Raw genomic sequence first — 22,673 nt, forward strand, 5'->3', positions numbered from 1 at the left:
ATTACCCACTTGACGACACTCAAGACCAAGACATGTCTGCCTCCAGTGCCAGTGCCAGTGCCGATGCCAGTGCCAGTCCACATCCCCATCCGGCTGCCATGGCTACGGCTGATGTTCATTAGAGCCGGCATTATTGACGGCGTGCGAAAGCGCTTGCAGCTGTCTTTGTTACCTTCTTTGAGCACGAGACCAAAACGGATACGGGATACGGATGCGGAGCCGACACACAGCGACAAGAGGCAGGTCAGGTTTTCATCGTGTGTCTCTGGCGCTTTATGCCCCAACAAAGCGACGAAATGCCATCGCCAGAGAGACATCAAAGCGCATTTGAAATGGAATAAAATTCATAAATTACGCAGCAAGTGTGGCAGGCAGAGAGAGCTTCGTGCCCATGCTTTGTGGCAAGTCTTTGACTTTGAGTCTCTGCCGCTTCCGGCAGGCGAAATGCTCTAAGCTTGGCTTCCCGCAGCAAATGGCGCCAAGTGGCAATTAGCGGCGAAACACAATTCACAAGGGACTCACACGTGACACGTGCTCTGTCTCTTGTATGCAAAGTAACAACAGAAATTGCTGGCCTCATAAATACCTCGAGTGCAGCTGTGCGTATGCGCAATTTGTAGACACGGTTGCCTGCCCCGAAAGGAATTCGTTGTCCGGCAGGGCGTGAAGTTTTGTAGATTGAAACCCAAGCCAAGCGGTGCCCGAACTGTGCCCGAACTGAGACCAAATCGATGCAAATCATTTCGCAGCTCGAACTTAATTGGCATTCCGGCCCTTGCCTCGATTGGTTGCCTGCTGGAGTGCGGTTCGTGGCATCGTTGACACCTGCCCTTGAGTGCCTTGAGTCTGGGCATTGCGCATTCAAAGTGCAGCAGTTCCAGGCTTAATGCGTGCTGTGCTCTGTGGCAGTGCACGGACATGAGTCCACATGCGAGCTGGGACTCAACAGGCAGCGACCGCGAACACGACCGAAATGAGTCTTAATTGATGGACAAAAGTATGGCCAATAAATGGCAGGCAAATGGGTAGAAAATGTACACAAAAATGCTTTAAAATTCTGCTGCAATTGCGGCATGAGAAGGAGTGGAATCAGCAGGGAAACCCCCAAGCGGGCCAAAGGAAACCCCTCAAGGAAATGCCCAACTAAACGCCAACATTCCGCCATTGTTTGTTGTCCCGCCGTTCCGACAAATGTTGAATAATTCCGCAGGATATGCCCTCGCTCTCCCGCACAGATGCTAATCAAACTGTAACAGCTTTTGTGCAATTAAAGCCGCGGCGAGCACTGTCTGCCTTTTTTTGCCGTGTTCTCATTTGTATTCATGATACACGCGCCACCGTGGTGGCTCCTCCGTCTGGCGTTTGCTGGTGTGAAGCAGTTGCTAACACATACTAATGCATAATCATGCGTGTGTGTGTGCTGGCTGTTCCGCGTTTATTTTGGGGCACATCATGCTTAGCTGCCAACTTTTTGTGGCATGCAAATGAATGACATGACGATGACACGGCCAAAGTTTTCGCACAGACACGGAACACGGCCACAGACAGACGGACAGACAGACGGACAGACGGACGGACGGACAGGAGCAGCAAGCACCAAATAATAGTGGACTTATCGAAGTCCTTTGTCCTGGCACTGCCTCAAGGAGATTGCCTTTGCATAAGCTGGATAACATTGAGGGGGGGTGGGGAATAGGAGTACAAGGACTCGGCTGTGCTCGACAGAGTCGTGGAAATTTCAAAAATATTATTTTTTAATTAAGTCATAATAGCAGGGAAGACGCGGGGAGCGGCACCGAATGGTGCGCCGTGAATGCTAATGCTAATGGATCTGTGAATGGGCCGACAAGGAGGAGGAGCAGCAGCAGGAGGAGCTGGAGCTGGAGCTGGAGCTGGAGCAGCCTCAGCATCAGATAGACGCGCGTGGGACGTGCTCACAAATTTTATTTTTATGTGGGAGGGGGGGGGAACGCGCACGCAGTTTGCATATTTTCACATAAAATATTTGCATTTGCTTCAAGGGCACAACACACACACACATTTGGGGGCCAAACTAAAGGAAATTGCCAAGGAAAACCGCTTGCGAGCTGGCGGGCAGGAGGGGGTTCCATGGCCACATCCTGGCCGAGGGCTGAGCGGATTTGGGGCGATAATTAGTTGTCTCAGAACGCCAGATACTCGACGCTCATTCAATCAATCAATTAATCAAAAGTTAGCAGCAAATGGCCGATAAAAAAGGGCACGCGAGGGAGCGGAGGGTCTCCGGGTCTCTGGATCAAAACGATTAACGCGGCTTTTATTGGTGGAAATTAAATTTAATTTTTACGCAAATGCGAATCCCCAGCCAAGCGCAAGCCAAGCCTTTACTTCTGCTCGGCAGGGGGCGCCACGGTTGCAGGGGTAATGCGGTGATGCCGTGCCGTGCGGTGCGGTGCGGTGTGTGGCCCAAGTAGCTGCTAAACTGTTTCAAAGTTTAGCATGTGTGTGGGTGTGTGTGTGTGTGTGTAATTTTGGAGAGTAATTTTGTAATTTTGTTATTTGGTAATTTTGTAATTCGTTTTGGCAGGCCAAAAAGTAATTTTTGGCAGCGGTTTTGCGATTTGCGGCGGCCTCTGTTGAGACTTTTCATTATCATTCCATCTCATTCATAAATCATGGTCCTGGAGGAGGTCTCAGGCTGCCCTTTGCCTCTGCCTCTGCCTCTGCCATGTCGCCTTTTCCAACTCATTTGGCAGAGGCCCAGAATTAATCAAAGCCAGAATGAGAACGGCAACAGAGGCAGAGGCAGAGGCAGAAGCAGGAGCTGGAGCAGAGTTCAGCACAGGACACATGTGGAGTGGCAGGAGACAGACGTGGCAGCAGTCATCAGGAGTCATGAGGAGTGCCAGGCAGCTGGCAAAATTTAATATTTGGCTCCCCAGCTGCCATGGCTTAAAGAAATAAACAAGGACGAGGATATGCTGTCTGTGTGTGCTTTACATAAGGCGAGGCATGGGCGGCTCTCCATTGATATGCCATTCGATAACTGTAAACTGCTGTCACAGAGACAGAGACACAGAGAGAGAGAGGGCGGGAGAGAGCTTGGCATGGAAGACAACAGAGCGGGCAGCAGCCAGCGCAAGTCAAAAGCAAATGAAAGATAAAAGAATGCTCAAAGAGAAACCCACACACACGCACACACACACACATTCTCCACTGTGTTCTGCTGTCCCTCCCACACGCCATAGACTGTGGCGCCAGCCAAAGAGTGTAGAAATCAAAGCAAAAGGCCAAAAAGAACCAAAACAGCAAAAGAAAAGAAACTCGCAACAGGAACAGGAGCACGAAATCCACGCAAATCTAGTGGAAAATTAAAATGTTGCCAATTTATGCGCGCAACAGAGCCAAAGAGAGAGAGAGAGAGAGTGGGAAAGCGACACACACGCAGAAAGAGCGGAAGGAGGAGGCTTGGCTGGCAAAATCTGTTTGATGCTTGAAGTTACATTTTCTCGTGGCTGAACTTTAAAATTGAATTATTGCTGGAGTAAGTTTTTGAGATTTTTGAAAAGGCTTCGAGGCACGATGCTTGGATGCACTGAAAGATTTATTTTCATGGCGTGTTGCTACTTTCCAACGCTCAACGCGCTCAACGACAGGCAGCGCGCTGATCAGCGCGTGGACCGCGCTTGCTCTCACGATCCACCAAGTAAGCGCGCGCTCTCACGATCCACAGGATCCACGATCCACTTCTTGCATTCTGCAGGCGTTGCAATCCACACTCCCCCCACAACCACTTTCGACACACTCGTGTTGCCACTGCTATGTACGTAACTTTATTGCGGTTTCGCTTGCCTGATGCACACTACTCGTGACGTTTATGTTGGCGCTATGTTGTGTATATGTGTGGGGGTTGTGTCTTTTTGTTGGTGTTATAATTGTTTTGGCTTCGTAATGGTTTTGTGGTGGTGCGCGGCTATCGTGGGCATGGGCAGTGCCGGCTTTGGAGGCGCGTTCGGGCGAGAGGGTCGACGCGAGGGCATCTGCTGGCGAACGGCCCACTGCAGGCGGAACAACTCCATATCCTCCGACTCTCTCTCGCGCCGCTCCACTTTACGTGGCATCGCTGTCGATGGTTTCTCTTTGGAGCGGGCTCGCACGCGCTCTTGCTCGCGCTCTTGCTCGTGCTCTTGCTCGCGCTCTTGCTCTCGCTTGCGTGCACGTTCTCGCTCACGCTCTCGCTCTCGCTTACGCTCACGCTCACGTTCTTGCTCGCGCTCGAATCCAGGTATGGAGGATACAGTTTCGGACGAGGCGGATGCGCCCGGCCGTGCTCTCAGATGGGGAGGCGTGGCTGTCTGGGGATCGAGGAAGACCTGCATGCTGTCGCTGAAGCTGTACGCACTGTTGCTCAGCCGCGACCAGTTGATTGGCTGTTGGTGCGGCTGAGTGCCCGCCAAGCGCTGCCTCACCATTTTCGTGATGCTCCAGTCATTGGTGTACCTAATTTGGGTGAAGTCAGGTTCCGGCTCTGGCTGCGCGTCCGGACTCTTCTGCGTCCGCAGCGTACGCTCCCGCTTGCCCGCCGGCACGGGACTCTCCTCCTTCTCTGGCGGCGTGCGTATCGTGTCCAGATAGGCGAACGCCTCCAGGTGGTATGGCTTCTCGGGCTCCGTGCCCTCGCCGGGACACATCTTGTACTCGATCATCTGCAGCTTGTACACATTCAGCTGATGCCGCAAGGCGCTGATCCGGTTGCGCACGAAACCGGCAGTCAGATGGCTGCCCAGCATACTGGCGATGGCCTCCCAGGCCTGCATCTTCAGCTGCACGTTGTGGTACTCGGCCAGCGTGGTGTTCCACAGGCACTCATGCTGCCCGTACAGTTCCGCCAGGCGTATGTTGAAGCTTTTGTCCAGCGACGAGGGCAGCGTGGGTGCGGCCGCGCTCTTGGCAGAGTCACGTCGTGCACGGTCCAAGCGTCGCTCTTCCATCTGGCCCGCTCGCAGATCCACAATTATACACAAAAACAAAAACGAGTGTTGTGGGTTTGGGGTGACTTGGATTTTGAATGAGAGCAAACGCCCGGCCACGTAGGACTTCGAATTTTGATTACAAAAGAGACTACTGTGCCTACTCCAACCCCTGGCAAGCGCCCCCACATCATTCCTGGCTTGTAATAAACAAAAACACAAGAGCCAAAAGGGGGTAGGAGTGGGAGCTAATTCATTGGAATTTCCAACTCTGGCAACGCTGCCGCCTCCGCCTCCGCCGCCGCCCAACGAACGTGAGCAATTAGCCCTAATTGGCGCTGTGCCGCCTCGCACGTTTGCATAATTCAATGAATATTGAACAATGAATATTGTGATAGTCAGCCCTCGCCACAACATGCCGTCTAGCTGATTTGATCATCATCGACCCACCAGGGGCCAAAGGAGTGCGAAGGAGCTCGGCACAGAGTTTACCCACTAATTGCACAAGACGACGCCCGGGATAAGTTTTGTCACTTAGAGCAGTCCCACTCCCAGCTCCCAGCTCCCAGCAGCTCGCAGTCCGCTGATACTTTTGCCCGTGAGCAATTTGACATTTATGTCAGACGCTGGTCATCCATCCGGTTTCGGTGGGTGTGGGCGTGCTGTGGCAAAATTAATGCGTGTACAGCTCTCACATAATCCTCGAGTGAAACAGAGTCTTAGAGCGCTCTGGCACGCTGGCTGCAATTGGTGATTGAGCGGCGACCAATTTGGAGCCGTGCGGACTGCCGATGATTTGCCAGTTGATTGCCAGTCGCCAGTCGCCAGTTGCCGGTGACAGCCAGAGCCATGCTCAAGCGTGATTAATGCTGTCGGCACGCTATAGATCGGGGTGTAGGCGGCGAACGTGACCTTGATTTGACAGACACTTGTGGCTGGCCAGGGTTCAGTTCCATGAGGGATGCTAATACGTAAATCATTGCACGCCGATTAGTGCTGTTTGCTGTCCAGCTGCTCTGCTCAACAGCTGTCCAGCAGTTCTGCTGTCCCGCTGCTTGACACCGCAAAACACAAAGAGAAACGCGGCGGCAGCGAGGGGGGGATGTGGCGTGGCCCAAGGCTGCTTTAATATTCCCAGCTCATTATAATACGAATTAAATCCTCTTTGGCTGCCTCTCGCTGCCTTTGCGGTTGCGGTTGCCTGCGCTTCAACAAATGGGATTACACTTTGTACATGCTTTTGAGTTGTTAAACGCTTTGTAATGCATTTAAATTAATTGATTCGAAAGCAGCTGTCCATAGAGCGTTGGCGTGAAGCGTTGGCCAATCCAGTGTATTAATATGAAGCCAGCTTAGAAGTAAGCTCCCAGCTCAAGCACTGCCTTAAAGCACTTTAAGGCCATAAACGTTTCTAGCTTCTCTGCCGCATACTCAGCACGTGAGCAACGGATCTTCACTAAGCATTAACCTCTCTGAGAGAGTTGCGCAGAGGAAGAGTAAGCAAGAGAGAGAGAAGGGGAGAGAGGGAGAGCTTTCTTTGGCTCATTTGCTACCTGCTTTTGTGGGTCCGGCATGCGTGCGTTTGCTTGCACATGCAAAAGACACGAAGCACAAGAACGTTTCTTGCTTCTCTGCCGCTGCGGACGCCGAGCATATGCAAAACGAAGTTGTGTCTCTGCCGCTGCGACGGCGATTCGCTATGCAGGGGCCGCAGCCACACGAAGTTTGTACGCGCTGCTTCTGTGCCGACTGCGCTGCCCGAGATCCGGCCGGCCTGGCCTCTGCTCGAAATTATGCGCCGCAACGATGAAGGATTTTTCGTTCCTTTCTTTCTTGTATTATTTTAAAGCGCACATTTAAGCAGCAGCGTCTCAAGTCGGAGACAAAAGCAATCCGTAAACGTATCCGCATCAGCATTCGCATCCGTAACGGCGCTTTTCTTGGCAAGTGCAGCGGCGGAAGGAAAACTGTTTGCCTTTGTTCCTGCCTGTCAGTCACAGAGCTCTCTTGTCTGAGCTACACTCCGCTCTGCTCTGTTCTCTGCTCTGCCTTGTTCCGTTCTTCTCTGCTGCCCGCTCTGCTGCCCGCTCTGCGCCGTTATTCTCTTCTTCTCTTTCATTGCCATTTGCCATTGCCATTGCGTTGGCGTGTCTTAAGCGGCGGCAGCTTCCAGCGACGTATATTCTTTTGCATTTCCGCTGCTCACGTCGCCAGTTCGCCCACGGACTCTGACTGGCGCCCTCCAGTGGGGCTCGAGTGGTGCGCAGGAACAATGGCAGACAGGCAGCCAGGCAGCCGGCACTGTCTCAGTTGTTAAGCTGCTCTAAATGCACCCCGGAGTCTGTGTCGGCCACTAAGCAAACGCATCTGGCCGCCGGGCAATTGACGCTGCACGAGGGGCATGGCTCAGTGGCTGCAGTTGGGGAATGCCATCCACGAAAGGACATCAAATGCCGGCCGCCCGACAACTTCCCGGAGGTGCGACGCTGCAAAAAATGACTCAAACCCAACAGCAGCAGCAAAAACCAAGAAAACAGCAAAAGGGAACAGGGAAAACACCAGCCAACAAAACTCTGCTCTTGCGATCCTCCTAGACACTGTCCCTCGCAGGACTCTTGTCAGGACAGCCTTTGTTTTTCTATGCAGCAGCAGCAGGCGGTGGCAGAAGTTTGAAATATTTTTGTTATTAGTTCCCAGAACTGTGCAGAGTCCAACGCCTCAACCGGCTCCCAGCTTCCACCCAAACTCACTTCTTGTGGCACTTTTTGTGTGTATTTTTTGTACATTTTTCGTTGTATTTTTTGTACAGTTTTTTTAATATTTTTTTTGTATATTTGTTTACATTTTTTCTTCAATTTTGTGTGTATTTTTTTGGCGCCTTTTCAGCCTTGAAGTTTTCATAATAATTTGTCCAACAGGCGGCGCACTCTGACTGGAGTGCCGTGTGTCCCCTGTGCCCCCCGTGCCCCCTGTGCCCCCCGTGCCACTGCAGATAGTCAAACGAAAATTTAATAAACTCAGCCCGAAGTGCGCACAGTTCGAGCTCCCAGTTGGAGTCCCCATGCCCGTTCCCAGCTCGAGCTCCGTAATTGAGTTTTGATGGTCGAATGTCCACCAGGCGGTGGCGGTGGCAGTGGCGGTGGCGGTGGCTGCTCGTGCGGCAACATCTGTGGTCAGCATGCAAATAAGTTTCCAGTCCAGCCTCCCCACAGCCTAACGACTGCCATTTGTTGTTATGCGAGCAGAGGATCCCTTCCGCTGTGGCAAGTGTGGCAATCAAGTGCCGCAGCCATGAATGTCGTGCCATAAACAGAAGGCAGCCACAGAAGAAGACTCCAGGAAGCTCCCGGGAGGAGCAGGAGGATCGGCCGAAGGGGAAGGAGCAGAGCACGCTGCTCCGCTCGCGAAAATTGCAGTGCGGCAAGTAAACAAATGGAAACTGGATCTGGATGGTCCATCGCTCACTCTGTAAATATTTGCGCAGGCAGAAGGGACAGGACAGAGGGGACGGAGGCACAATCAGCCGCGTCAGCTGGCTGCAGTTTCCCTCCATCTGTGTGTGCTCTGTGTGTGTGTGTTGTGTGTGTGTGTGGCATGCAATATGTTGCAACATCCAAGCAGCCAACGGAGCGTGCATAATTTGAGCCAGTATCCAGTTTGCAGATTAAATAAATATTGATAAACCGCGCCAAAGCAGCGCTGGGTTCCACGTTCCACGTTCCGTTTGGGGCCAGCACTTCTGCATGATATTGGAACGAAGTGGAATGGAACGGAACTCGCAAAAGTTTAATTAAAATCAAATGCCAGGTGGGTGGGGGGTGGGGGCGGAGTCAAGGCCAGCTGTCGCCATAAATGTGCAAAACAAGTTTGTAATTTTTTGGGCCATAATTGGCCCAATGGAGCGGGGGTTGGGGCAACAACTGGCGGAAGAACTCTGCCGCTCGTTTTCACTTTTATTAAAATCAAATTCGCATATTTGTTGTCTGGCTGCCACTCCCCCACTCCCACACGCATAACAACGCACACGAAACTCTCCATTCAAGCGCTCCTTCTGACGCTGACACACAATCATTGCCGAGTTTTATTTGGTGGCACGGGGCAGGCGGTGCGCCTTACACACGTGTGGAGAACAAGCCAATTAAGCGACGAGCTCCGATGCCAGGCTGCTCCCACGCACAATAATTGACAGTGCGACGCGTTATGTTAAGGGGCAAAGGAGCAGAGGAGCAGAGGAGCAACCGGCAGCAGCAGCATTTTCCATCAGCTGTTGCTATAGTTTGGGCACAACAAACCCACAATCAAACATCAATCAAACCAGCCAAAAATATCAACAGTCCATCCGCCCCACCCTGCCATTTATTTAAGATTCATTTTCATTTGGGTTTTGGGACTCTGATTCTCTGGACTCTGGTCTGCAGCTGGAAAAAACTGCAAGCAACAATTCTTTTTGGTGCGTTTTTATTTTGTAGTTTGGAGGGCCAGGCTTGAGCTTAGTTTTGTTGCCAAAAAGTGTCCAGCAACTGCCCTAAGTCTGAGTTCAAGCTGCGTCCTTTCTTCTTGCTTTCATTTCGATTAAAAAAGTGAAATGACGCCGGGGCAAGCGACGCATGTGGCAGCTAGACAAACAAAGCAATAAACATTCCATGACCCAGGCGAAAGGTTACTTGACTGTACTTGCCGCCTGGCGTTGTCCACTCTGCCCCAGTTCCCCCCCCCCCCTGCCCTTTGGCCACCTCTTCCTAATCTTCGCTGTCGTCGCTTCGCTTGGTTTTACCGCTTGAATGCCGCGCACAACTCAGAAACAAAGAGGCACCAAAGGAAGGACCAACGGACTCTCTCTTTCTGCTCTTTTTGTTGTGTGTTTTGCACAAATATTTATTAGATTGTAAATGTAATAAATAGAAGGCAGAGAGCGAGTCCTTTGTGTGCGCAGAGTTGGCCAAATCTCAGTCGACAAGGCCTCCAGGCTGCCCCTGGCGCCCGCATGGAGGTGGGGCTTATGTGTGACGGACGGGCATCATCACCCGCGCCGCATTTAGGGCCAGCAAATTGATATGTCATGGCGGGGATTTGTCGACAAATTAATTGCCAACAACGTGAGAGTGGGTACCTGGTAACGAGTAGCGAGTAACGAGTAGCGAGTAGCGAGTAACGAGTAAGTGCTGCCGCTGCCGCTGCTCGTTGAAGTTCCTGCCACACACATGTGGGCCTTAAAGTGGCAGCAGCCACATGAAAATGGACAGGAAGTCCCGGAAGCGGCAGCGCCAGCGCCAGCGCCAGATGAAATGAAAATGAAAAATATGAAGCAGCAGCGTAGAACGATGATGATGAGGATGCAGGAAGCTGCTGCTGCTGGACTGCTGGACTGTTGCATGCTGCTGGCTGTGCTGCTGATTTTGATGTTGATTTATTGCCACGGCACGCACAAAGCAATCGCTGGACTGTGACAAATGCCAACAAGAAGTGGCCGAGTCAACGGTTTCCAGCTTACTGCCAGCAATGCAACACTCGCGCGGGGCAGGGGGCAGGGGGCAGCACTGAGCCCTAGGCTTGAGCTAAATAAACAACAAAATTGTGGCCCCAAAATGGCCAAAAATGCTGCCTGTTTGCTTGCTGTTTTTTCTAGCTGTTTCCGCTGATTTTTTGCTTGCTTTTTTGTCGATTTTTTGCTTGCTTCTTTTTTACTTTCTTGCTGCCTTCTTTTGTCGTTTCCGCATCGGTGGACTTTCGGCACTTTTTCGGCACATAAAAACGCTGTAAAACATTGTCCAAGAAGCCATCAACTGAACCCCTTGCTGGGCCTGGGCCTGGGCCTACAGCGAGGCACTAAACAAAAAGCAACAAAAAAGGCAACAAAAAAACGGAGCACAAAATCGGCAAAAGAGCAAACAAAGTTCCTGGCGCTATGTGCGTGCCCCCAGGCGTTTGGCAGGCTCCCAACTGGTGGCACACCTTTTGATTCCTAGCTGCAGAAAGCAGAGAGTTCCTGCAGGCAGAGAGACACACCTGGAACTGGGACTGGAACTGGGACTGGAACTGGGACTGAAGCTGCAACTGGCAGAGACTGAGGCGGAGGCTGAGGCTGAGGCTGTTGCCTGCAACTTCATCCTGGCGCCACACATTTTTCTGTCTTGCAGGAATTTCATTTATTTTGTGGACTTTGACTTTGACTTTGACTGGAGTTTGGTTGCGGCTGCCTGCCCCGCTGGCATCTACTCGTGTGCGTGTTTCCTTTGACAAGTGGCAAGCTGCAGCCAGGCAGCAAGCTTCAGGAACCTCAGCTGGCACTTCTCTAAGCAAATAACTGCAGCACGTGCCGCGGTGCGTATGCGTAATAAATGTATGGAGCGGGATTCAGGGGGGGGATTCACATGCCGCCGCTGGTGGCCTTCCATTTGGTTGGGTTTTCGAATTAAAAATACGGCGACAAATCCAATCGGCGCGTTCCCTCAAGTGGAAGTTTGTCCGCTCATTGACGCTGTGGCTGCCCCGCCCCTGCGGCCGCTGCTGCCCCCAAAAAATCAAGTGCACAATCAACAAAATGCGAATCAAATTGCATGCGACAGCAGCGTGGATGCCCCCCCGAGGAGCGCGTCCACTTGCGGCCACTTGCTGGCACACAAAGGCAGCATCCAGGCGGAGGAGGAGGAGGAGCAGCAGCAGCTGCCAGGCGGAGAGCAATGTCCGCTGTGGCGAAGGAGGATGCCTGTCCTGCCTGTGGGGTGTCTTCCGTCGTGTCATTCGAGGCGCCGCTCGGGCGCTGCATTTTCCAATTGAATTCAATTAAATGGCTGAACGAGCGAGGTCCGGGCGGTGTGCCATTTGCCATTTGATGACATTTATTTGAGCAAATATTTATTATTAGAAACGAGCCGAGAGGCATGTGCATGTAACGAGCAGGAGCCAGAGGCAGTGCCAGCTGGGACACGACAATTGCTTTGGTGTCGGCAGCACAAGGACATTAGGCGTGGCATTATTTAGGCTGTGGCTTTGCATAATCCCCGCTGCCTGTCGTCGAAAGATGTGCAGAAGATTGTTTCACAGGAAAGAGCACGTCAATGCCATAAACAGCAGACAGCAGACAGCAGCAGCGGCACAAGCAGGAGGAGAGGCAACCCCACGAGCGGCATCATAAGTTGTGTACATGCCACTCCACTTCGCACTTCGCACTTCGCGCTGCAAGTTGCGGGGGCACTCAACATGCTGCGGCAGATAAAAGTAAATTAGCGAAGCATCAAGAATGCGGCAAATGGCATTGGCACGAGGGGGCAGCTCTCCCTCTCTCGCTCACTGCCTTGCAAAATGTTTGGCTAAACTTTGATGCCAGCCATAAGTATTTGTCGCTGCGGTCTGTGGCGTGGCAGCAGCCTCCAGCCTCCCATCGGGCTGGTGGCGGCAATCAACAAGCGGGGAACCGTTCCACGCCCCGTCCTGCCACTGATAGATTCATCGATTTGCGCTCCTCCTCGTGGTGCAGGGTCATTTGTCAAGTGAATATCCCAGGAGGTATTATGAAATGTGGAGGACAGCAGACAGCAGACAGTGGCTAACGGACAGCAGGCAGCGGACAGTTTCTAACGGACAGCGGACAACGGACAGTGGCTAACGGACAGCGGACAGCGAAGGATGCACCATAATTCGAGGCGCTGTTTATGAATATTTCATCATGGCCAGGGGCCAGGAGCCAGGCACTTCGATTTGATTATCCTGTCATTTGTTGCTGCGGCATTGGGCAGGGGGCAGGGGGCAGCGTGCAGGAGTATCTGTGGGGCAGCCGCTGGAATTATGAATAGACTGAGCTGCCACTTGGCAGAGTTATTTGTGGCTTAGAGCTGCTGCTGCTGCTCTGACTGCTGGCCATGACTGATGACGCCACGCACAATTAGCCAACCAAAAGAGAGACAAACGCACGAAGGATGTGGGCGGAGGATGAGCGAAGGATGAAGGCATCATTCTTGCTGCTTTCATGGTGGCTTAATCGCTGTCGTCGCTTGTTGAGCAGCGTCGCTTAGCGCGCTCAGTTCCACAGTCCTCTCGCCAGTCCTCCACCCAGTCACAGTCACAGTTCCAGTCACAGTTTTGTGCGCCTTCCCAGTACCTGGCTTCATGTGGCCCTTGGGCTCTAATCAGCTTTTTATATGCTCAAATCTCATTCAGTTCAGCCACAACACACACACAGCAGCAGGACTCCACACACAGGACTTGTGCACGTGCCGATCCTTATGCTGGCAAGTGAAATTTGCGTGCGACTTCGATTGTTCAGGCAGCCACAGCCACAGCCCGAGGCGGGCAGTTGCCAGCCATGGACAGCCAGGGACAGCCCCTCCGTATCATCAGCGTGGGGTTGTCGGTCAGCCACTTCCTCCCTCTTCCATCATCAATGGAGCAGCCGCTTGGCCTCTCCGCTTGGTGTTTTGCCTGTGGCTGGCTTGGATACTGTTGCTGCTCCTCGGACAGGTTGGGCGCGTGTCGTGCATATTTGATGAGCAATTGACAAGAGCCTCTCATTGAGTCTCGTCTTGTTTTGGCTCACTTTCAGTCAGTGTTGAGTTTATTGGCATGTGGCATGTGGCATGTGGCAAGCTGAAGTTCAGGTGGAAGGTTCGGGCTGCCGCTGCCGCTGCTGCTAATGGCAACAATCCAGCCGGCAATCCACTCACCCACTAATGAGTTGTTCCTGGAAGTGCGGCATTGCGGCATTGCGGCATATGTGTGTGGCACGAAACTATGGCAAGTGGCCCGACCATGCCGATATGCCATGAATAATGCCACAAGAAGCTGTCAAGGCCTCGCAGGGTGCCTTCTGCTCTGCCCAAGTGCTGTCCAGGCTGAGCCTCTGCCAGGCCCCGTCCCTGGGCCCATCCCAGTGCTTATCCCTCTGCCTCTCCTTCCAGTTTGTGTACATCAAAACCAAGAGCTGTGAAAGTTTTTGTCGACGCTGCACAATGAGGACAATGAGGAGCCATCAGCCTCTGCCGCCTCCCTGCCTCCCTGCCTGCTGGGGCGTGGCGGCGGAGCCACATGTGAGGCGCTGGAGAGAGAGAGGGAGAGAGAGAGCGTATCAAATAAATTACATAAATCCTCAACGAGACGCGAGACAACTGCAACCCCCACGCCCTGGCGGGGAGGGGTGGGAGTCCTGCGTCTTGCATTGCCAATTTGCTGGGGCCACACAGAGAGAGGCACGCGGGCTGCGGCATTGCTTGATTATGCGAATGGAGCGCAGGGGATATTTGCCATAAATTAAATTAACTAAAGCACCAAGCAGACTCTCTCTCCCTCTCTCTCTCTCTCCCTCTCTCTGCTGCTCGGGCTGACAACAGCTCGTTTATGGTCATACATCTTCCACATAGAAGTTGGCCCAAGGAGCTAGAGCCTGCAGCTCCTGGCTGCTCTTTGCTTAACGACCTGCTCTGAGGTCCGGGCGCTCTGTGGCACATTTCTGCAGGCGACAACAGTTTCTTGGCTCTCTCTCTCTCTCTCTCTCTCTGTCTTTCGTTTGGGCATCGCTTTTCGATGCAGAACTTATGCCAGAACTAGTTGAAATTATGATATTTACATTCGTTGCTTTCCCACTCCACAAACACCGAAATCAAATCAAAGTGTGGCCCAGGGCGATGAGCGGGCAGTGAGGAAGGAACGGAGGGAAAGGAAGGGCAGAGTCTGGGCACAATGGGCAGAGGCTGGGTGGCAGTTCGAGTGCCTATTCCTGGGCAGTCCGTGTGGACGTGGGCTGCTTCACAGTACTTCCACTCGAGATGGAAATAATCAGCTCTGACAGCGTACTCGAAGCAGCAGCAACAGAAGCAGCAGCAGCAGCAGAAGCAGCAGCAGCAGCAGAAGCAGCAGCAGCAGCAGAAGCAGCAGCAGCAGCAGAAGCAGCAGCAGCAGCAGCCATGACTGTGGAGAGCTCTAATTGTCGACACCGCTGCCACTCGACAAGGCGACGAAGCGAGGTGACTGGCTACTTACAGGCAAAGAGGCAGAGCAGGCAGGGGGGCAAAGAGTTAAAGTCCACAGTGACTCCCCCCCCTGCCGCACCACAGCCCAAACTCAAGTGCGACCCTCTACAATTGACAGGCAAAAAGCACTTGCGCCGTGGGCCCCAACTAAGCGGCTTGTCCTTTTGATTTTTCACAGTGCCTGCAGTTAAGATGCTTATTGGAACTGAACAAATATTGTACATATATAGAGTCGAAAACATCAAAAGCAAAAGCAACAAAAACTGAGCAGATTCAAAATATTTCTACTGATTATATCGAATATCCACTGTACCAAGGGAACGGCAAGCGGACAGCCACACACAAGAGACACGAAACGAAAAATGTACCTTCATAACGGATCTACGTCATCCATTTAGCTCGCAGAGAGTCGCACAGGAGGAGAGTAAGCTGCAGAGAGAGAGAGAGGGGGCTTTCTTTGGCACATTGCTACCTGCTTTGGGGTTCAGCTGTCGGGTGGTGAGGGGATCGGCACGCAGGCAGACGCTCACTCGCATGTTCTAATGCATTTGCATGCGCCAACAACACAAACGAAGAGCAGAAACGTTTCTTGCTTCTCTGCCGCTGCAGCAGCAAACAACAGGCACGAAGCGCAGAAACGTTTCTTGCTTCTCTGCCGCTGCGGCCACACGAAGCTGTTTCTCTGCCGCTGCGGCTGCGTTTCGGACACACGAAGCTGTTTCTCTGCCGCTGCGGCTGCGTTTCGGACACACGAAGCTCAAACGCTCTGCCTGAGCCGACTGCGCTGCTTAAGATCTGCTCACTCGCATGCACACGGCACAAAGCACAAAGCAAAATGCAACTGCGCAACGTACCAAATGAATTGATTGTTGAACTGTTATTTAAGCGTTTGAGTTTGAGTTCCGTTTTATTTTTGCTGCAACCTTAGGAAGAATTTCTGAAACACCAATAGATAGCGAATATGTGCTAATTTTTACACTGCTTTACGATAAGTACTAGATCAAAAAAAAGGAGAGGGAGCTCTCCCGTCATGTACATATTTACATTAGTCCCGCAAGCTTATAGCCTGGGACTGTCTGCGGCTGCGGCGCTGCTCGTGTGCACCACCGAGTTGAGTGGCTCGTGGCGGGAGCGCGTGCGCCAGTTGGTCATGCTCATGGCTAGGCCAGGATTGACATTCGCATTGTTGTTGCCCACTTGGCTGGCGGACAGCGCAATGCCGCCAGCGCCCGCACCCGCGCCCGCGCCTGCCCGCCGCCAGGGCATGCCCTTGAAGGTGTCCACAAAAGCTCGCCGAAAGCTGGCGTTCATGAAGCAGTAGGTGATCGGATTGCAGCAGCTGGAGGAGTATGCCAGCAGCTGCAGATAGCTGATGGACGTGTAGTCAATGTACTCGTACAGCGCCTGTCCAATGAACATGCTCAGCGTGTTGATCACGTACAGCGGTGTCCAGCAGATGAAGAACTCGAGCACCAGCACGAAGAGCATTTTGACCACACGCTTCTTGCTCTCCAGCGTCTTGGCTTCGTTCGATCTGAAGAGAGAGAGAGAGAGAGCAGTCAGCAAGCAGTGTTGAGCAGTGCACAGCGGGACTTTGGCTCACCTGCGCAGCGCAGCGTCGTGGATGCGCATGCTGGGCGATGACATCTTCGCCAGCGTCACTGTCGTCGTTGTCGTCAATGTGCTGCTGGTGGTGGTGCTGCTGGTGGCGATCAGCTGTTGCGGGGATGTCGTTGTCGTTGTCGTTGTTGTTGTTGCTCTTGTGCCATTGTTGTTGTTGCTGCTCTCTGTGTAAGCGGTGGCCAGGGGTTGGCTTGTCAGCAGCAGAACGCAGTTGCTGCTGGAAGCAGCAGCTGTCGCTCCACCGATCGTTGCTGCCGCAGCTGGTGGTGGCGTCTGCTGCATGGCCACCAGGCGGCTGCTGTCCTTGGCCATGCCCACATAGAGTGTGCGCGTAATGAGTATGTAGGCGACGCACAGCACCAGCAGCGGCAGCACCAGCAGCATGAAGTCCAGCCAAATGTTGTAAAACTGCTCGTAGCCCTGATCCGGCCAGAACTCGCGGCACTTGCAGTAGCCTGCCGTGCGCGGGAGAGAGAGAGCGAAAGAGAGTGCCTTCAAGGAGTCCGTCCAGTCCGCTACTCACCTGGCCGACTGGTGGGTATCAATTGACTGAACACGGCTATGGGCGTCATGCAGAGGATGCCGCCCAGCCAGATGAATCCAATGATCTTGTAGGCGTGGCTGATGGTCTGCCAGGAGCGTGAGCGCAGCGGATGGCAAATGGCGTAGTAGCGCTCGCAGGAGATGGCCACCAAAGTCCACGAGGAAACGGCCACAGAGGCGGCTGCAAAAGGTAGAGAGAGAGAGAGGGAGAGGGAGAGCGCATGAAGACTGCTTGGAACTGCTTGCTTGCTTGCTGTTGTGGCACTGCTTGCTGCTGCTGCTTCCCTTGCATATTAAGAGATGTCCCTGCCATGCCATGGCCCCTCCCTCCCCTCGTTCCGCTTGTTTGCATCACAGGGGGCAGCAGCCGTGCCGGCAGGAGGAGCGGGAAGTGGGACGGCGCCTGTCTGGCTGTGGCACCGTTTTAACTCTTTCAAAATTGAAGTTTACCTTTTGATTGACGTGCGGGGCGCGCGTCGCTTTTGGGCTTAAAACAAACAAACGGCTAACATGCCACATGCCACATGCTACGTGTTTGATTTTTTTGTTCGGTGGCGCAAAGCTTCTGTTTGATTGATTTTTCGGCTGGCAGTTGTGCAATTTCTTGACAACTAAATTCAAAGTTCGCAGCCAACAAAATGTACAAGAAATGTACAAAAATATGTAAACATGTGTCTGCATACATAAGTACATACATCGCTGCCATTGTGCGTGTGTGTGTGTGTGTGTGTGTGTGTGTGTGTGTGTGTGTGTGTGGATTCTGCGTGGGCAGCGGCAAGCGACTCGCACACAAAATTCAATTTGTTGCTCCCCCCTAAGCCCCCGCTGATTCAGTGTTTTTCTCTCTCTTTTCGGCAAACTGATTGAATTTGATTTGTGCGGAGTCCCCCAGCCAGCAGTCCCCCCACAGCCCGAGTGGCAGTGGGCGACGTGTGCTGCATATTACGCATACGACACGCCGCCTCGTCCTCGCGGCAACTGCCAGCATAAATATGCGACTCTGACAGACCGGAATTTATAAGCGTCAGTTGGGCGATAAAATTTGATTGCCGCAAATAAAACGGAACTGGCAACGGGGTGGCTGGACCGCACACATTTCTCGTTGCTGCTGCCCAGCAGTCGATTGGGCAAAGGAAGAGCTCGAGGAGCAGGCGGAGACATGGAGGCGATGAGCCCACTGACAGACGGACGGACAGACGGACGGACAGACGGACGGACAGACGGACGGACAGACGGACGGACAGACATATGTACAGAGTCGTGCGTGCGTGCGTGCGGCGGCAGTCACATCCAAGTCAAAGGCAAAGGCAGCAGCTTCCAGCTTCCTGCTTCAGCTGCTTCAGCTGTCACGTTTGCCTCGCGCCTCGCTCGCTTTTAAATAACTGCCAGGAGACAGCTCTGAGAAATGATCGAAAGTGTCAACTTGCAGCAGAAAACTGAGCTGTGGCCGCAGTGGCAAGTGCACTCCCTGGCAGGCCAATTGATTGACAACTTGTCTGGGACATCGACAGACACTTAACAGAGTGTCCTGGCAGAGGCAGAGGCAGAGGCTTCAATGCCTGAATTTCGCTCTCCAGCCTCCGTGTTTAATTCAATATCCGAAGCGAAGCGAAATGAAAGGAAACTTTTGTGTGGCAACTCATTTAAATTCAATGATTCAGCTCGCAGAGTGCAAGCATTCTAAGCCACAAACATGAAGGCAGGCAGGCAGGCAGGCTGTAAGTGGGCGTGGCGGGGGTGGTGCCGTGCGGCTTTGCCAGCGGCAAAGTTTGCTGCCACAAAAACGAAAATCAGAGTTGCTGCCAGCCGAACAAAAATTCTATTTAAGTTAAAAGCGAAACAAAGTTCAGCAAAATACTCGACAAAGCGGGGGCGGGTGGCGTGGCGTTTCGCTTCTTATCAAATTAAGTGCTCCAAAGTGGCTGCTAGGTGGGTCACAAAGGGCGCAAGTGCGTGGCGGCAGCAGGCGGAGGCGGCAGCAGGCGGAGGAGTATGTGAAAACTTTTTGGCCTTAGCTAAGCCAAGCTACAGATAGGCTCCAGCTTCAGCTTCAGCTTCAGCTTCCGCCTCAGCGCCTGACTGCAGCAGACACACACATGCGGCATGTGGCATGTGGCATGTGGCACACACATGTCTGGCACAGGCTTCCAGTGATATTTCAAGTGTTCCTCCGCTGGCAGCGCTTGAAATTATTAATTAAAAAACTTGAACGTAAACAAATCGCAGAAGGCGAGTTTCGGGCTGCCACTGGACAATGCACGAGGCAGCAGGCAGCAGGAGCAGGCTTGAGGCCTAAGTGCTGGGCTCGTCGCTGCCTCTCGGAGTTTCTCATTACGCAAATGGTGTGGCAGCCACAGTCCACAGTGGGCCCCGACTGTGACTCTGACTGTGGCACTTGCCACATGTTTAACAGCTCAATGGGCCAGGTGCACACGCCCACTCTGGCTACTTATAGCTGTGGGTGGTGCCTGCAAGCCAGCCAGCTAACTACAGTTTATGCCGGAACAGGACGCAGCCGCACCACGACCCAACCATATTTGCTGCCTGGATTCTTTTTGTGTGGCATAAATACTGTTGGTTGCCTTGCCACAAGAGTGAAAATGAAAATGAAAATCATGCAGCAAATAATTCGTTGTTTGCACACGCTGCTGGGCCGCAAGAACCCAACGAGTCGCCGAGTGGCTTATCAACATTTTGGTTTTTCAACTGAAATTTCAGCAGCAATTTTGTGGCAAGTAGAAACGCACAGGAGAGTGTGTTGCCAGGGCGTGGGGCAGCAGGAATGCCAGCCTGAAGCGTTACCAAGGGGAGGGCGAAAGGATTCCGCCGAGTGGCGAGTAGAGGGAGTAGCGAGCAGCGAGTAGCGAGTGGGCACAGCAGGACGCCGTGAAGAGTTTCGCTGCAAGATATTGGCCCATGGCAACTGGCCGTAACTTAAGCGCTATCAAGCCCCTCCCCTCCCCACACCTCCCCTCCCCTTCCTTGACTTTCAAATGCGAAACCCACGCACCGTTTTCCAGCCCAAAGTGACAGTTTTTTTGTGTAGTTGCCTCAGCCTCAGTCTCTGTCTCTATCTTTGCCCTTTTTTCAAGTGTGCCTCAGTCCCAGCCTCAGCCTCAGCCTCAACCTCAACTCCACCTGGTGGCTGGAGTGCCATTAGGCGAATGGAATTTTGCTTTTTGTGTTGCTATAATTGTGCGCCACTTGCCACACGCCGCAGCCGTTGTGTAATGTTTGCTTGTTCCATGTCGAGTCCATGCCCATGTCCATGTCCATGTCCTTGTGCTGTGTCCTGCCACCTGCCTTGTCCCTGGCTTGTCCTGTGCTTCGCCTTTACCCTATCCCTGCCTGGTCCTGTCTCCGCCCTGCCCCTGCCTGCCCCTGCCTGCTGCTCCTCCACTGGTAATGCTGGCAAAGCCGCCTGCCTGCCGCTCCTTCTCTTTCCTTGTGTCAGCCTGCTGCCAGGTGCGTGTCCTGCCGCCTCTGCCTGGTTCTTGTTCGCTGTCATGTTTTGTTTTGTGTTTTTATATCATTTCTGCAGCTGCAACCTCAGCCTACGGACCATTCAGGAATTGTTATTTAATTTCGCAGCTCGCGCGCAAAAGTATGCAATGGATTTGGGATGCCCCCCAAAAGTATGCCACGCCACGTCACGCAGTCACCGCCTGTGTGTGTGTGTGTGTGTGTGTGTGTGTGTGTGTTTTTGTTTCTGCGAAATTGGATTAGAATCCCAAAGCAGCAGAAACATGGCACAGACAGCGACAGATCCGCCACATTCCATGGCTCGTGATTAAATCTTTCTCTGTCCCTCCGTGTGTCTGCCACAACTTCTGCTTAGCAATTGCCATTAAGGTTCGGACACAGTGTCCTTCCAGATCATAAACATGGCCTGTAAGCAGCTCTCTCCTAATTGTCTACAGCCTCTACATTACAGAGGCTCCGGCTCCTGCTCCTGCTCCTGCCGTCATGCTGCAAATGTCTTTTTAATAGCTTCAAACGGAGGACGAAGAGCCTTTGTCCTGCCTTTGGTGCGGGCCGAGACAATTGCTTGATTTGAAGTTATGTAATGGGGCGCCCAAATGGACTCCCCGAACTGCCAATAACAAATTCCAATATTATTATTTGGGGGATGCTTGGCCAGGCAGCGCCTGAAGGGGGTAAGCGCCCACGGACCACTTGTTGTTTTTGTTTCCCCCTTCGCTGCTAGGCACACACACACACACACACACACACAGGCACGGGCACACACACATGTGATTCCCTTTCGCTTATGCGTGAATAATTTGAGCTAATTGAAGCAACTTTTGACACTGCGGCCAAGAAAGGATTATGACGGAGGGCAGAACCCAAAAACTTACCCTGCGAGAACTGAAACAATTTGCAGAGAAACTCCCCGAAGATGAAGTTGCGGAGGAGCGTGCCCACGAGTGTGACGGGCATGCAGAGCACGCCCAGCAGCATGTCCGAGATGGCGAGATTCAGCAGAAAGACATTCGTGATGGTCCGCATGCGACGATTCTGCACAAGGGTGGAGATGACCAGCAGATTGCCCAGCACCGCGAACAGCAGAATCACGCTGTAGCTGGGTATCAGCCAGACGGGCATCTCTGTCGCGCTGCCGCCGCTGCTGCCGTTGCCGCCGCTGCTGCTGATGGAAGCGGCGCTGGGACTGGCAGCAGAGGCAGAGCTCAAGCCAGAGCCGAAGTCTGAGCCGAAGCCCGAGCCGAAAGTGTCGCCAAAGCTGCGGATCGTGCCATCATCATTATCGTAGCTGCTGTCGCTGTCGCTGCTGTTGCTGTTGTTGCTGCTGCTGCTGCTGCTGCTATTGTTGCTGCCAGCGTACGGGGAAGTGCCGTTGTAGGGCAGCACAGTCAGCGAAACGATATGTCCCGCCGCACTGGGCGCATTGGCGTAGTAGTCGAGCAGCGCCCTGTACGCAGCCGCCGCTGCCATGGCCGTTTGGGCAGCATCCTCCGCACTGTAGCTGTACATCGCAGCGCGACGCGATCACACGGCAAAGCGATGCCACAGCAGCATTGTCCGGCTGAGAGGATCACCCACCCACCACACACACACACACAAACACAAACACACAGAAAAAAGAAATTCGGGGTGGGGACTCGCGGACTGGCACCGGGCTAACGGCTAACGGGTTAAATACGCGACTTTGATTCAGGAGGACGAGTACGAAAGCGCTCGTCCTGGCCTGCCGTTACGTTAACTTACCGTTTACCGTTATCGTGGGCAACTGACTGGCGTTGCTAGCTCCTCCTTCGTATGCCACGTCGTGGCAGCAACATGCTGCGCGGGCGTCGCCATGAAGAAATTATATAGGGAGGGCCCGTCATCGGCTGCGTTCCTCGTGTCATTTCCCTTAGAGTTCAGCGCTTGCTTATCGACGCGGAAGGTTGGGCGCGGACAAATTTTTGTTCGCATAAATGAACCCTTCACTACGCACCATATGATAACTTATTTTTTGCAGCAAGAAAGTTTCAATTTATTTTAGAACTAAGATTAAATCAAAATATAGAAGAAAACTTCAACTCCCTTCCTTGCAAGGGGAAATTTTAAACCCCATGCCATCAAAGGGTTAATC

The 22,673-nt window shown here is 52.9% G+C and overlaps 2 protein-coding genes across 2 annotated transcripts; both read right to left on the reverse strand.

The window, feature by feature from the left end:
- Nucleotides 1-3,814: 3,814 nt before the first annotated feature.
- On the reverse strand, nucleotides 3,815-5,019 carry LOC117892711 (putative uncharacterized protein DDB_G0271982). The gene has a single exon (XM_034799131.1). The coding sequence runs from the start codon at nucleotides 4,968-4,970 to the stop codon at nucleotides 3,909-3,911; it is 1,062 nt and encodes a 353-aa protein (XP_034655022.1). The 5' UTR covers nucleotides 4,971-5,019; the 3' UTR covers nucleotides 3,815-3,908.
- Nucleotides 5,020-15,862: 10,843 nt separating this feature from the next.
- On the reverse strand, nucleotides 15,863-22,316 carry LOC117891135 (cholecystokinin receptor type A). Its single transcript, XM_034796346.1, has 4 exons — nucleotides 21,436-22,316; nucleotides 17,058-17,258; nucleotides 16,515-16,989; nucleotides 15,863-16,445 (listed from the first exon to the last, which is right to left on the reverse strand). The coding sequence occupies exons 1-4, from the start codon at nucleotides 22,067-22,069 to the stop codon at nucleotides 15,971-15,973; spliced, it is 1,785 nt and encodes a 594-aa protein (XP_034652237.1). The 5' UTR covers nucleotides 22,070-22,316; the 3' UTR covers nucleotides 15,863-15,970.
- Between the last annotated feature and the right edge of the window lie 357 nt (nucleotides 22,317-22,673).

This window comes from Drosophila subobscura, chromosome A, assembly GCF_008121235.1.
Source record: "Drosophila subobscura isolate 14011-0131.10 chromosome A, UCBerk_Dsub_1.0, whole genome shotgun sequence".
NCBI classification, from domain to species: domain Eukaryota; kingdom Metazoa; phylum Arthropoda; class Insecta; order Diptera; family Drosophilidae; genus Drosophila; species Drosophila subobscura.

Bases quoted from the DNA above. Each gene is read 5' to 3' on its own strand.
- LOC117892711 (XM_034799131.1), bottom strand. From the start codon at position 4,970: ATGGAAGAGCGACGCTTGGACCGTGCACGACGTGACTCTGCCAAGAGC.
- LOC117891135 (XM_034796346.1), bottom strand. From the start codon at position 22,069: ATGTACAGCTACAGTGCGGAGGATGCTGCCCAAACGGCCATGGCAGCG. The intron at 17,259-21,435 runs GTAAGTTTTTGG...TACCTTTTGCAG, and splicing joins ATTGTTTCAGTTCTCGCAGG to CCGCCTCTGTGGCCGTTTCC. The intron at 16,446-16,514 runs GTGAGCCAAAGT...CTCTCTCTTCAG, and splicing joins CACGACGCTGCGCTGCGCAG to ATCGAACGAAGCCAAGACGC.